At 41.8% G+C, this 13,367-nt stretch overlaps 1 protein-coding gene across 1 annotated transcript; it reads left to right on the top strand.

Annotated features, from left to right (window-relative positions):
- The first annotated feature begins 1,782 nt into the window (after positions 1-1,782).
- LOC125517354 lies at positions 1,783-2,612 on the top strand. Its single transcript, XM_048682546.1, has 2 exons — positions 1,783-1,990; positions 2,097-2,612. The coding sequence occupies exons 1-2, from the start codon at positions 1,820-1,822 to the stop codon at positions 2,445-2,447; spliced, it is 522 nt and encodes a 173-aa protein (XP_048538503.1). The 5' UTR covers positions 1,783-1,819; the 3' UTR covers positions 2,448-2,612.
- Positions 2,613-13,367: the final 10,755 nt, after the last annotated feature.

The raw sequence follows: 13,367 nt of genomic DNA, 5'->3' as shown, positions 1-13,367 counted from the left end.
AAAAACTCCAATGCAATTTCTTGGCAAAAAAAATCCAAAGTGAAATCACCTCGGGATTATTACAGAAACCAACATTAGAAAGAGATAACTACAGGTAATTTGAGGCACACCTTCAACTTCTATCAATAGGCAGTTTTTTGCGACATCTGGTTCCAATAGAGGATAAATGATCAATGGGCCTGCATTTATGGAGTAGGAAAGCAGAAGCATCAGGTTTTTTTCGAAAAGGAGGAATACCCCCGGCCTCTGCATCTGGACGAACAGAAGCATCAGGTTCCTAGCTCACAAGATACGGTAAAAATGCACGTTACCAAGTTAGCGACGAATCATATTTCATTCAATTCATTCAACTAGAAGCCTCGAGTACGGGTTTGTGCATCATCTTAGTAACAGATTGACTTCCTTTAGTCCAAACCAGATGTCATTTCTTACTCTACACAGCATAAAAACAATATGTTGGCCACTACTAATTACAAGTAATATGTTCGTAAAAAGTGCAATTTGTGATGAAAGCGGTATTAATGGTGAATTTAGTCATACCATTTCGATCATGTATTTAATATGAAGTGCTACTAATCTACCATTACCAAAATTTAAGAAATTAAACTGTCACAAAGCAAACCTACATACAGTTACGATCAGACAATGGCCAACGACATATGCAAGTTATACCCACAATGAGAGATGTGCTAGGAAAATACGTAAGCAAGCTGTGTAATACTAGATATATTCATGTGTAGTGTAGTTACATATCAGTATAAAAAATTGCAACTTACAGTTAATTTTGCCGTGTGAGATTCATTCACCACAATTACTAGATATACTCTTATGTCACATTTCAGGTAAAAAAATTACATCTTACAGGCAATTTGAAATATCTACCAGACAAATCAAAAGAGAAGATTCCACTGTGTGAGATTCATTCACCACATTCCCAACCATATCAACGGGAGCGACACAACATGTCCCTGTATGTTAATCACACCCCACACTGAAGCACACACGCCGGCCTGTGTATACATCGTCTGTATGTTTAACTCACCGAAGCACCATATCTCAAAGAAGAATATGACCAACTGTCCCAGTACTGTATCATAGCAAGCTGCTGAATAGATGCAAATTTTGTTAAAGGAAAAGAGAATTACGCAAATCCAGTTTATAGGAGATGTCATTCCTGGCAGACATTTCACATCTCCAGGCACTTAAAATAGCAATCTGTCCCTTACTACTACTACTAAACAGCAAGTGATTAAATATATGTACAACAATTTCCAGTGGTACGTGTCATCCCATATAAACATCATTTTGTGAAAACCGCATTCGGTTTTCTTTCTAAAACAGCACAGGTCACATGTTGAATTCTGCTCACATTACTCTTTTGCCCAAATGCAATGAGGCTACTCGCATCAACACTACTACAAAAACTAGCATTAACGATGGTGCCCAAAAACTCTTGGTCGTTGAACCCCCGAGTGGACTCCCCGCGTGGTGGAAACCTATCTACGTAATACGTTCAACAACCACAGGTCTGCCCGTCGCTACATGACCGGTCGTTACTGTTGTGATATGGTTTGCATGTACGTACAACTCTTAACAAACTTACTCTCCTTGCGCTCAAAAAGAAAAAGAAAAAAAACTCTACTCTCCGTTATCTCTCCCCCGCTACATCCCAACTAATGTTGGCGGGTTCTCAAAATATTGGCGCTAAATCTCTCCAGCCCCAACTAATCTAATCTGCTCCCCGCAAAAAAAACTAATCTAATCTGCTGCTAATCCTATTAGTTAGTCCTCCCGATCCACATTTTTGCACAACATCCCGATGGAAGTCTGCATGGTCGTTCATGCCCCTGCATCTCCGTCCGGCGCCTCTGCTGAACCACAAAATTCCCCTGGCCACCGCGATTCCTCCCCAAAATGCTCGGTAGAGATGCACTTGATGGAGCAAGCAGATTCCATGGTTGAGTTTGCTCACCATACTACGGATGAAGAGGTACATGACTTAATCATTAATTCTTCTCTAGATTCAATATAGTTCAATATATCCTGAGGTAAAAGAAGAATTGATTGTTGATTTTGCTCCTGATTCGAAGAACAAGAACGTGCAAGGAGACAACATGGATGAGTTTGTTCCAGATACAATTAATCAGGAGGTAGAAGAGTCTCCTGATGAAGAACGGAGCAGCGATGTCTCAATAACCGATGTCGATGAAGACTCTATTGAGTACCTGCGTAGGCAAGTTGTCGAAGACTCCGAGGAAGAAGACAAGCAAGATGAAGTATACCAGAAGGTCCGGAAGGAATTTAATGAAAGACGTGCTAGTGATGCTGCATTGAGGAGGGAAGCAAGAGCCAGGAATGCATCTAGGCATAAGAGTAATCTGAACAAAATACGTAGAGACTTTTTGCGAATTTATATTCCTGACTACTACAAGATGGTGGAAAAATAAATATTGTTTGCTAGAGAACAATATTATTGTTAGTTTTTCAGTTTGGCTCATCGGCAGCAGAATTCAAGATTAGTGCCTTTTATTTGTAACATTTGTTCTTGTCATTCATATGTCAGGCTATGAACAAGCGACTGACTTTTAAATATTTTCCTATCCGTAAATGGATCTTCATATTCCCTGACATTGTATTATACAGTACAGACATATGAATGGGCTTAGAAATAGGCACTGTATTTTGGCGATGTGATGGACAGGTACCTTCCAATGAATGTGATCTGCAGCAGTACCTTCAGATCATCAGGCACTTTGGACGCCAAAGCATCATCATGTGTAGCTTAAACCTGATTGTAGTCAAACAATTCCTATCGCAATGTGAAGTGATTGTGGCAGATCGGCTGCAACTTACTGCAAGTTAAGTGCAGGTGTGCCCTGCGTGTACATGTTGGCGAAGCTAATTTCAGTCTTTTGCTTGCATTTGTTGCAGCAAAAGCAAGTCGGTTGCTTGCAGTGCTGAGAAACTTATAAAAATAGGAGTTGTACCATTCATTGCTTGGCATAGTCGATGTAAGAGAAAAAGGAATCCATTGTGTCAAAATTGTGTGCTTCTCTATCTAAAACTGAACCGGTCAGTTTCCCCCCTGTTTCGTGTGTGTCAAAGACTCAAAGTACACTGAAACCACCACGCCTGCGTTCTTTATTTTCAACCTATGAACATAATTTGTGCTTGATTCAATTGGTTTCAAAAAGTATAGCTGCAATTGCAAATACAGGGAGGTAGAGTCCACCGTGCCTTTCGAAAGTTGAAATCCTCAGGGGGTTTTTTAAGACCTAATCCTCAGGTTTTGCAGCACAAACATAGGAAATAAAGATTTTTGATTCTCGAGTAAAGAGAGTGGGACGGCTGAATCTTTTTTGGCGCAAACTGCTGGCAATTTCGACTAGATAACCCTCCGCAACAGGGAATAAATATTTAATCTGTTAGGATCTCATCTCCCCGTGCCTCTTTCTCCTCGCCTCCTCTGCCCTGCTCAATTCGACACCTCCATAGTCCATAGATCGCATCTCCTCCCTTGTGTTCTACGCCTCTCCACGCTGCAGGTCGCACCTCGCCAGTCACCTCGACTCCGGCGCATACGCGATGCTACCTGCACGTCGCCGGTAGCCTCGACCCGGTACGCCCGCGCTGCCGCCAGCACATCGCCGGTCGCCTGGACCCCCGGCGCGCCCGGGCTGCCGCCTCCACGTCGCTGGTTAGCCTCGACCCCGGTGCGCCCGCGCTGCCGCCTGCACATCACCGGTCGCCAACGCAACTCCGCTGCAGCTTGGTTCGTATTCCTCCTTGCTCTGTTTTTTCATATTCCTCCTTGCTCTGTTTTTTCTCTTGTGGAACCTTGATGCACTGTTGCTGATCCTGATTACAAAATATGTAGGTAGAATTCGTTTGCTTATTATGATTTAGAATTTTGTTATGCCATGTTCAGTAGAATCCATTCATCTATAGATCATACATAATATGATTTATTGTATAGTCTGATATGTCTTACATCGAATAACATAAGTGCAGGATAACTACGTACTAAAACAGTAATATATATTAGGAGATGACTCCAAGTAAGATATGGATGAGACTAGTGGATGAGCGATTAGATGATGAATACTTAGAAGGGGTAGAGAATTTCCTTGACTATGCATTCAGCCACGCAGGCAGGGAGAATGAAATTCGATGTCCATGCATCAAATGCTGCAACACATACTCTCATCCTCGTGCATTGGTTTCTTCTCACCTGAAAGTGTATGGAATTCTGAGAAATTATACCTTTTGGTACCATCATGGTGAAGTTGCGAGGGAACCTCAAACAGTTTCTGAAGGTCAAGGTGATGAAGAAATGCAAGAAGAGAGTGCAGATGGATATGATCCAATGCAAGATTTGTTGCATGATCTGTTTCCCCAAAATAATAATCCAACTGAGCAAACAACGACACCACCATCTAACGAAGAGGAACCAAACAATGAAGCAGCAAAGTTTTATAAATTGCTTGACAACTACAACCAGCCACTTTATGAAGGTTGTAGTACCACTAAATTATCTGCACTAGTTAACTTGCTTCACGTTAAGAATTTGGGAAAGTGGAGCAACAAGTCCTTCACCATGTTGTTGGAATATCTGCGGAAGGCTTTCCTACCACAGAACTCTACTTTGCCAAATTCTTATTATGAAGAAAAAAAACTATTCAGGAACTAGGACTGAGTTATAGGAAAATTGATGCTTGCACGAATCATTGCATGCTCTACTGGAAAGAAGATATAAATGCGGAGTCGTGCAAGGTGTGTGGAGCATCTAGATGGAAAGAAGACAAGCGCACAGGCACCACTATGCACTCGGCAAAAGGGAAGAAGATTCCACAAAAAACAATGCGGTATTTTCCCTTAAAGCCAAGGCTGCAAAGGATGTTCATGTGCCGCAAAACTGCAGAATCCTTTAGGTGGCATGCGGAGGGCAGGGTAGATGATGGTGTCATTAGATGCCCTGCTGACTCGAAAGCTTGGAAATATTTTGATGCAAAAAACATCCCATTTGCAAAAGAAATTCGCAATATTAGGTTTTGTCTCTCTTCTGATGGTTTCCAACCATATAAAACAATGCGAACATCTCATAGCATCTGGCCCGTATTCCTTGTTCCCCTAAATTTGCCGCCATGGATGTGCATGAAACAAGAAAATGTGATGTTGTCCATGTTGATTCTAGGGCCTGATGGTCCTGGTGATGCGATTGATATTTATCTGCAACCACTTGTAGAGGAACTTATTGAACTATGGAACGAGGGTGTTGACACTTATGATGCATCAACGAAAACAAGTTTCACACTGCGTGCAGCACTTCTGTGGATGGTCCATGACTTCCCTGGTTATGCCAACCTCTCTGGATATAGCACAAAAGGAAAATTGGCTTGTCCGGTATGCCACAGTGGGACTTGTTCATTAAGGCTTAAAAAAGGTGGGAAGTTCTGTTACATGGGTCATCGACGCTTTCTTCATAAAAACCATAGGTGGAGGAAAGATAAAAAATCTTTTGATGGTACCATAGAAACCAGAGAACCACCAACACCCTTAACAGGACAAAATGTGATGGACCAAGTGGCTGATCTAGAGGGGATTATCTTGTCTAAAGATGCAAGTAAGAAGACAAAGGTGTCCCATGATGAGAGAGGAGATAGCTGGAACAAAAGAAGTATATTTTGTAATTTGCCATATTTCAAAACTCTTTTGTTGCGCCATAACCTTGATGTCATGCATATAGAAAAGAATATATGTGATAGCATCATGGCAACAATTATGGATGTCAAAGGAAAAACGAAGGATAACATAAATTCTCGGCGTGATTTGCAACTAATGAAAATAAGGCCAGGTATGCATCCAGACAAGGAAGGGGACAAGCCTACTTTTCCATCTGCGCCTTTCACTTTGCTTCCACCCAATAAGATTTTGTTCCTTCGGTTTTTTAAGGACCTTGAAGTTCCAGATGGATTTTGTTCAAACCTTGGCCGCTGCACTAATATGAAAGAGAAAAAAATTTCAGGACTGAAGAGCCACGACTGCCATGTTATACTAAATCATTTACTTCCTCTTGCACTGCGTGGACTTGTTCCCCAGAATATTTATGACCCTCTGGTTGAGCTTTCACAGTTCTTTTGCAAATTAAACTCCAAATCACTTTCAGTAGAAGAACTTAATGAAATGCAGGCCCAAATACCTGTGACACTATGTAAGCTTGAAAAGGAATTCCCACCGTCCTTTTTTTATGTCATGATGCATCTTCCTGTTCATTTGGCTAATGAGGCTCTTGTTGGTGGACCTACAATATATCGGTGGATGTATCTCTTTGAGAGACAAATAAAGTGTCTGAAATCGCTAGTGCGAAATTTGGCACGACCTGAGGCTTCCATTGCAGAGGGATACATTGCAGAAGAGTTCATTACATTGTGCTCTAGGTATTTGGATGATGTCGAGACAAAGCATAATCGACCAGGCAGAATCAATGATGCACCAGGGGATGACAACTATTATTTGTCAATATTCAATCCGGATGGAAGGCCATCCGGTGGTCGTAAACCTAGAGATCTTAATCTTCTTGAAGCAGAGCAAGCTCATATTTATGTTTTGAGAAATTGTGATGAAGTTCAACCATATATCAGGTATTGATTATTCGGTTCACTTATTAAGTACTTAGTCAACTAATTTTTGCATGCCCATATCAATTAAGCTTTCTATTATTGTAGTGAGTACTCCAGTAGTCAAGATGGATGTTCACTACAACCATTTACCACCATGTGGAACCAGAAGTTCAATCAGTGGTTCAAAGAGAAGGTAAAGATTCCAGAATAAAGTCTGTATGTACATACATATGCACGTACATTTCAGTATTTCTGTGTGAAGATGTTAACATAGCTATTTTTCACTGCATAGGTAGCCAGCTTGCACGAACATGATAAGAGTGAGCTCACCGAAGACCTTTTGGCACTATCACGTGGTCCATTGGAAAATATAACATGTTTTACTGGCTATGACATGAATGGATTCAGATATCGTGTTCAAAGTCGAGATAGACACCTCTGCACACAGAACAGTGGGGTGGCTGTACTTTCAGAACAAGGGGATAATGGTAATACAGTAGAATATTATGGCATATTGACAGAGATAGTCGAACTGCAATACTTAGGTGGAAGGCGTGTGACATTATTCCGTTGCAACTGGATTGACGTATTTGACAAAGAGCATGGGATGAAGAAAGACAACAAGCATGGAATTGTTAGTCTTAACCTGCACCGTTTGCTTCTCACAGATGAGCCTTTCGTTCTGGCTAGCCAAGTCTCTCAAGTATTTTTTGTCAAGGACAATCTTATAAAAGGATGGCACACAGTCGTGAAAAATCCATCACGTCATGCTTATAGTGTACCACATGGACAGTCTGATGATGAAGCCTCTGAAGCTGAACCTCACAATGGCGATGAAGACGACTTGCTTCAAAATTCGACATCAACATCACGTAGAAAGAAAACAACATGATGACACTAGTTTATGCAACTCTTAATCTGTAGTAATCGATTTGCTTCATATTTTTGCTTTCACCTTATTAATAAACAGTGATACAAGTAGTTCTGTACTTACTTAATTTGATTTAGCATTCAATAATTCATTTTTAGTATATCAATATTCACTTATTTAATTCATTTTTACTTTGTATAGCCTTTGTGCACACTTCAAACTAACGCTATATGCGTAGGGTATCACAATGAGTCAGCACAGGTATGGAAACTTGACAGCATTAGCTCGGGAAAGATGCTCCTCACAGTTGAGTAAGTCTGGACTGGTACACCAGAGTATTGCTAGGCACACCTTGCCAGAGAAATCAAGTCAAATAGCAGATTTCAGCAGAAAAAGGGTTACTCACAAGCCTCATTTGCAAGATGAGGAACTGTGGAAAAAGTATGAGTTAGCTGCAGAAGGTACTACAGAAACATAAAAATATTATTCAAGCTATCTACTAAAGGATGATATAATGTGGTTGCTTGTTTTCATAGATGGAAATGATGCGGCAACAAATACACCAATCTTGTTTACTACAAATTGGGATGCTGATGATTCCGGAAGTGAGTTTCTAAGTACCATATATTGTACCAAGAATTGTTTCTACGCTTTATTGTCTTCAAGTAACTCACAATATATTGCAGCTATGAGTGATGAAGCTGATACCAACAATGATGGTTACATGGGAAATGATATGGATGATTTTCATGGTATGAAAAACTTCAATTTTTTCATTTTTCCTTCGTCCACCATGCAGACCGATTGGTTGTATATTTTTTAGATGGTGCAAATGGTGCAGATGAATTAATGGGTAATGAAAATCTAGAAAGTGAAGAATCCCAGGATAGCCATGGCTTTGCAGGTAGCTCAAAGACTAGTAAGCACAACAATGCAACTGAATTAGTTGATGAAAATCTGGAAAATGAAGAAGTGCAGGGTAACCATGGCCTTACAGCTACGTCCAAGACTAGTAAGCTCAGCAATGCAACTTGATTAGTTCATACTTCAGTCGGACTGCTTCAATATAAATTGTAGCTTGAATGTTTTTCTTTTTTTGTACTTGATTAACATATTTCTTTCCAATGGTGCAGGACCTCAAACAGGTGAAAAGCGCAGGGTCCGTGGGAAAAATAAATGCAAGGAAGTAGCTGATCTCATGGAGTCCCAAAAAATTAAAGTCCAGTTTTACAATAACCGTGCGCTTTCCAAAAGTTTTGCACGACACTTGGGTAGAATCGTCCGTAATCCTAGAATTACCCCGATGAGGGTAAATGAATGGTCCAATATTATTGATGCAGCTCGAAAACATATATTTGATGCAATTAAGGTATGTTTGGTTAAAAGTTCTAGCATTATAATCTGAATTTCTGTACTGATGTATTTATGAGACTCTGTTTTATGAACAACTACTTAGGACAAGTTCGAAAATATTGACGACAACATTGCAATAGATGTGTACAAAGATGAGATATTAGACCATGTCAAGAAACTTTGGATCAACTGGCGTGGAGACTTGCACCGGCATTTTGTGAAACCCAAGAAGACTATGCATGAGGCTATGAAAAAGGTACCTAAAGATATTCCAAAGGATGACTGGGAATGGCTTGTCAAGGAGCATTTTTTCAGCAAGGAGTTTCTGGTATGTTCTCATGTTGCCTCTTAATTTTCAACCATTTGTGCAGCTGACAATATATTCCTCTTTAACTACGGAAAAAGAGCAAGAGAAACACCCAAAACAGAGCTAACCTCAAAATGCTTCACCGATCTGGCAGTAAACCCTTTAGACAGATAATTTGGGACATGGTACATGCTTTCACTTCTCTTGTTTTTCATTTCCAATAATATAAGATCAGTGTGAGTTGTCTTGCCATTTTGTTTCAACTAATAATAGTCACTTGCCTATGTTGGAACAGGGAGGAAAGGAAAACAAGCCACCGAGTATGGATAAAGTATTTTCAGAGACACACAAGAAGGGTACAGACTTCCCTGATTCTACAACCTCTGCCAAACATGTAAGACTTAATTTAACGTTCATAACTTCCATAATGAACAGCACGTGTACAATTCCTACTTAGAGATAGAAGTTTATGCAAATAACTTACTGTTGGCACTTCAGGCACAAATTAAGACCATAGTTCAGTTGAATCCTGGTCTTTCAAATGATGAAGTCATGCAGAAATGTGACACATCTAAGCGGCATGATCGCGTAGTTGGATTTGGTGGTGGAATTAGAGCAAGAGATTTGCGAGGACCAGCATTAAGTAAGGCTGAATTAGTTTCTCAACTTCAAGCTTCTGAGCAAGCGAAACAAGTACTCGAAGAAAAAGTCAATGGCATGGCGCAAGAAGTATCAGAAATTAAGCGTCTTCTATCTGGTAGATCTCTAACTGATAGTTCTCATGAACGCCAACACGATCAAGTAAGTTGTTCTCACACATTGGTTTTATTTGTCATTATACTTTGATGCCATTTATTTACATGGACTGACTTTCATAAACTAATCAACATTTTGTAGGACTGATGGTCCACCAGAATATATATATATATATATATATATATATATATATATATAAGCATAAGGAGGCATTGTAATCGCTGGTGAAGAATGATATCCATTCAAACAACCATGGCGTCCCTCTATTGAAGACTAATAAATATGATCTTTTCTACTTGTCTCGTTTTCCATATAGATATGTTCAAATACATTGGTGACATATATAAGGAGTGCTTTTGACTCAATTTTCTTACAAGATATTTTAGTTTCAGAATTATATGTCAGAATATTGGTACTTCTATTAATAAAAGAGGTTATGATCCTTTCAATTAAGATTTTTTTTGTTTCTATATTAATGTGGATGTTAATATTGAAATGTTGGATGCTGCATAAAGTGATTGTTGAAGGAATGTTATAATATAAGTGGTTATGAAGGATATGAAAGTGTGAAGAGAGTGGTCGGTAATGATACTTTGGCCAGCATGGTAACATTATTAGCGACGACAAAAGTGGTTGTTATTGCCTTGGGATCGACACACCATCCCACTATTATTAGCGACGACAAAAGTGGTCGTTATTGCCTTGGGATCGACGACGACACACCATCCCGTTGTTATAAGAATAACGACCACGAAAGATACGTGGTCGTTATACTTTTAACGACGGAGCCTACTACGACCAGCAAATTGTGGTCGTTATTGACCTTTAACGACCACAATCCAACCATTAACGATCACATATACCATCGTTAAAAACTGTTTTCCTAGTAGTGCAAGGAGTTCCACCCCATCAGTCTCATGCACTCCGTCGGAAAGATTGTTTGCAAGATGTTGTCCATCCGTCTGGCTCCGTTCCTATCAGTGTTGATCCCTCCCTCCCAGAGCGCTTTCATCAAGGCTCGCAGCATCCATGACAACTTCTTGTTTGTCAAGAATGCCGTCCGGAAATTACACTTTGTCAACGATCCTGCACTACTTCTGAAGCTTGACATCGCTGGTGCCTTCGACAACGTTTCCTGGTCCTACATGCTCGAGCTTATGCCACGACTAGGCTTTGGGAGTAGGTGGTGCGACATGGTCTCGCTACTTTGGAGCTCCTCGTCTTCCCGTGTTATGGCGAATGGCGAGCTTGGCCAGCCCTTCTCCCACCGGTGTGGTCTACGCCAAGGTGACCCTCTCTCACCCATGCTCTTTACTCTCGCCATCGCTTCACTACATTGGCTTTTTGCGCGTGCTGCCTCTTCTGGAGCCTTGTCCCCGATCAAGTTACCCCCCTCCCAACTTCGGGTTAGTCTTTATGCCGATGACGCGGCTCTGTTCATCGCCCCCAACGAGGCGGACATCCTCCTCACAAAACACATCCTCTCCAGCTTTGGCATTGCTTCAGGCCTTGTCTGTAACATTAGTAAGAGTGGCATCTACCCCATCTCCTGCGAACACATAAACCTAGAATCACTTCTACAGCACTTCCCCGTGCCTGTGCTTCAATTCCCCTGTCGATACCTTGGTCTCCCTCTCCACTACAAGAACATCACCAGGGCTGACATCCAACCTATTCTGGACAAGTTGGCTTCCAAACTTCAATGATGGCGCGGCAAGCTCATGTCTGGGGACGCTCGTCTGCGGCTTATTAACTCCGTGCTCTCCGCTGTTCCGGTGTACTTAATCACCATCTTTAAGCTTGGTGCTTGGGCCATCAAGGAAATCGACAAGCTACGGCGGAACTTCATGTGGCGCTCCCGGCCTGAGGCAGACAAGGGCATTGCTCTGGTCAACTGGTCCACGGTATGTCGCCCGAAATACCTTGGGGGTCTTGGTGTGATTGATCTGAAGCGGTTTGGAAGGGCGCTGCGGCTTAGGTGGAAGTGGCTCGAGTGGCGGGACCAGAACAGGCCTTGGGTTGGCTCTCCCACTCCTTGTGACCGAGATGACGAGGCTCTGTTTGCTGCTGCTACAAATATCACTGTGGGCAATGGTTCGCGGGCTCGCTTCTGGCAAGACCGATGGCTTCATGGTGAGGCGCCTTGTCAACTAGCACCTGACGTCTTCCGTCTCTGCTACAGGAAGAATTTCTCAGTGGCACAGGGACTCGCAGACCAGCGCTGGTTGTCGGGTTTGCATCGCATATCCACTGAGCCTGAGCTTCGTCAATTCACCTTTCTTTGGACAAAGCTGCGGCACTTTGTTCTGGACTGTCTAGTATCTCTTGGAACCGCACTGTCTCGATGACGTACACTGCCAGATCGGCATATCACTCTCAATTTCTTGGTTCTGCACCGGTTGCTAATTACGACAAGTTGTGGAAGGCCAAGGTCGAGGGCAAATGCAGGTTCTTCTTCTGGCTTTTCCTCAAGGGCAAAATTCTGACCAACGACAACTTGGCAAGGCGTGCACTCCCGCACAATCCGAGGTGCAATCTCTGCGATCCTGGTGGAGAACTTCCATTCTGCTCCTGGACTGGCCACGGATGCCATGCATGCCACCTCTATCATCTCCTGGTGGAATGATGTAATCTGCCCCCTTGGCAAGAAGACCACTAACACGGCCATTTACACATGTTGGAATATCTGGAAGGAACGAAACAGACGCGTATTCGAGCATAAGACTCTTGCTGAGCAGGGTGTGCTTCTCCTCATCAACCAGGAAATTCTTCAACCTATGCTTTCATCTCACTGGCTTAGTGATGTTGAGAACCAGCCAGAACCTGAGCCAGGCTAGACTTTCTACTCTTAATTGTAACGCTGTGTTGTAAGAACTATTTATTTTACTTTTCTCCTGCTTAATATATAGGCAGTGACCTGCCAGTTCCTCAAAAAAAAAACAGCACAGGCAGCTTCAAAATGGCTTGTCTGGGCTTTTTTCTTCTTGCGTGGACTACTCCATTGTAATTACATTCAGAAGCTTGTAAGCTGCCAATGAACTCTGATTGATCTCCCTGCATGCAGCTGTATAGAATCGTATAAACAGGAACTTTGCACCGGTACGCTATCCCTTATATAAAACGCATTGTATAGAATTGCATTCAGTTTTTCTTTCTGTATCAACACAGGCAGCTTCACAACTCATAAGGTGAGCACCATGTGGTTGTCTAACCAGTTTAAGATCCATGGTTATTATCAGGTGCACCACTATCACTAGGGGCTAGTAATTAAGTGACAGTACGCAAAGTCCCATCTCATTCAGAGAAATGAATACTACGGCAAAATTGGCTACAGGAAATTGTGGTTATTTGATTTGCTGGAAATAGTGAAATACTAATCTCGGCTCCATTACGAATTATCTGGTGAAATGTCAGTATTTCCCTCAGAACTCCAATATATAAGATCCCACACTCTGGCTGA

The sequence above is a fragment of the Triticum urartu genome, chromosome 6 (assembly GCF_003073215.2).
Source record: "Triticum urartu cultivar G1812 chromosome 6, Tu2.1, whole genome shotgun sequence".
Classification (NCBI taxonomy): domain Eukaryota; kingdom Viridiplantae; phylum Streptophyta; class Magnoliopsida; order Poales; family Poaceae; genus Triticum; species Triticum urartu.
The sequence above is the reverse complement of the archived record's forward strand: the minus strand, read 5'-3'. Positions and strand labels throughout refer to the sequence as shown.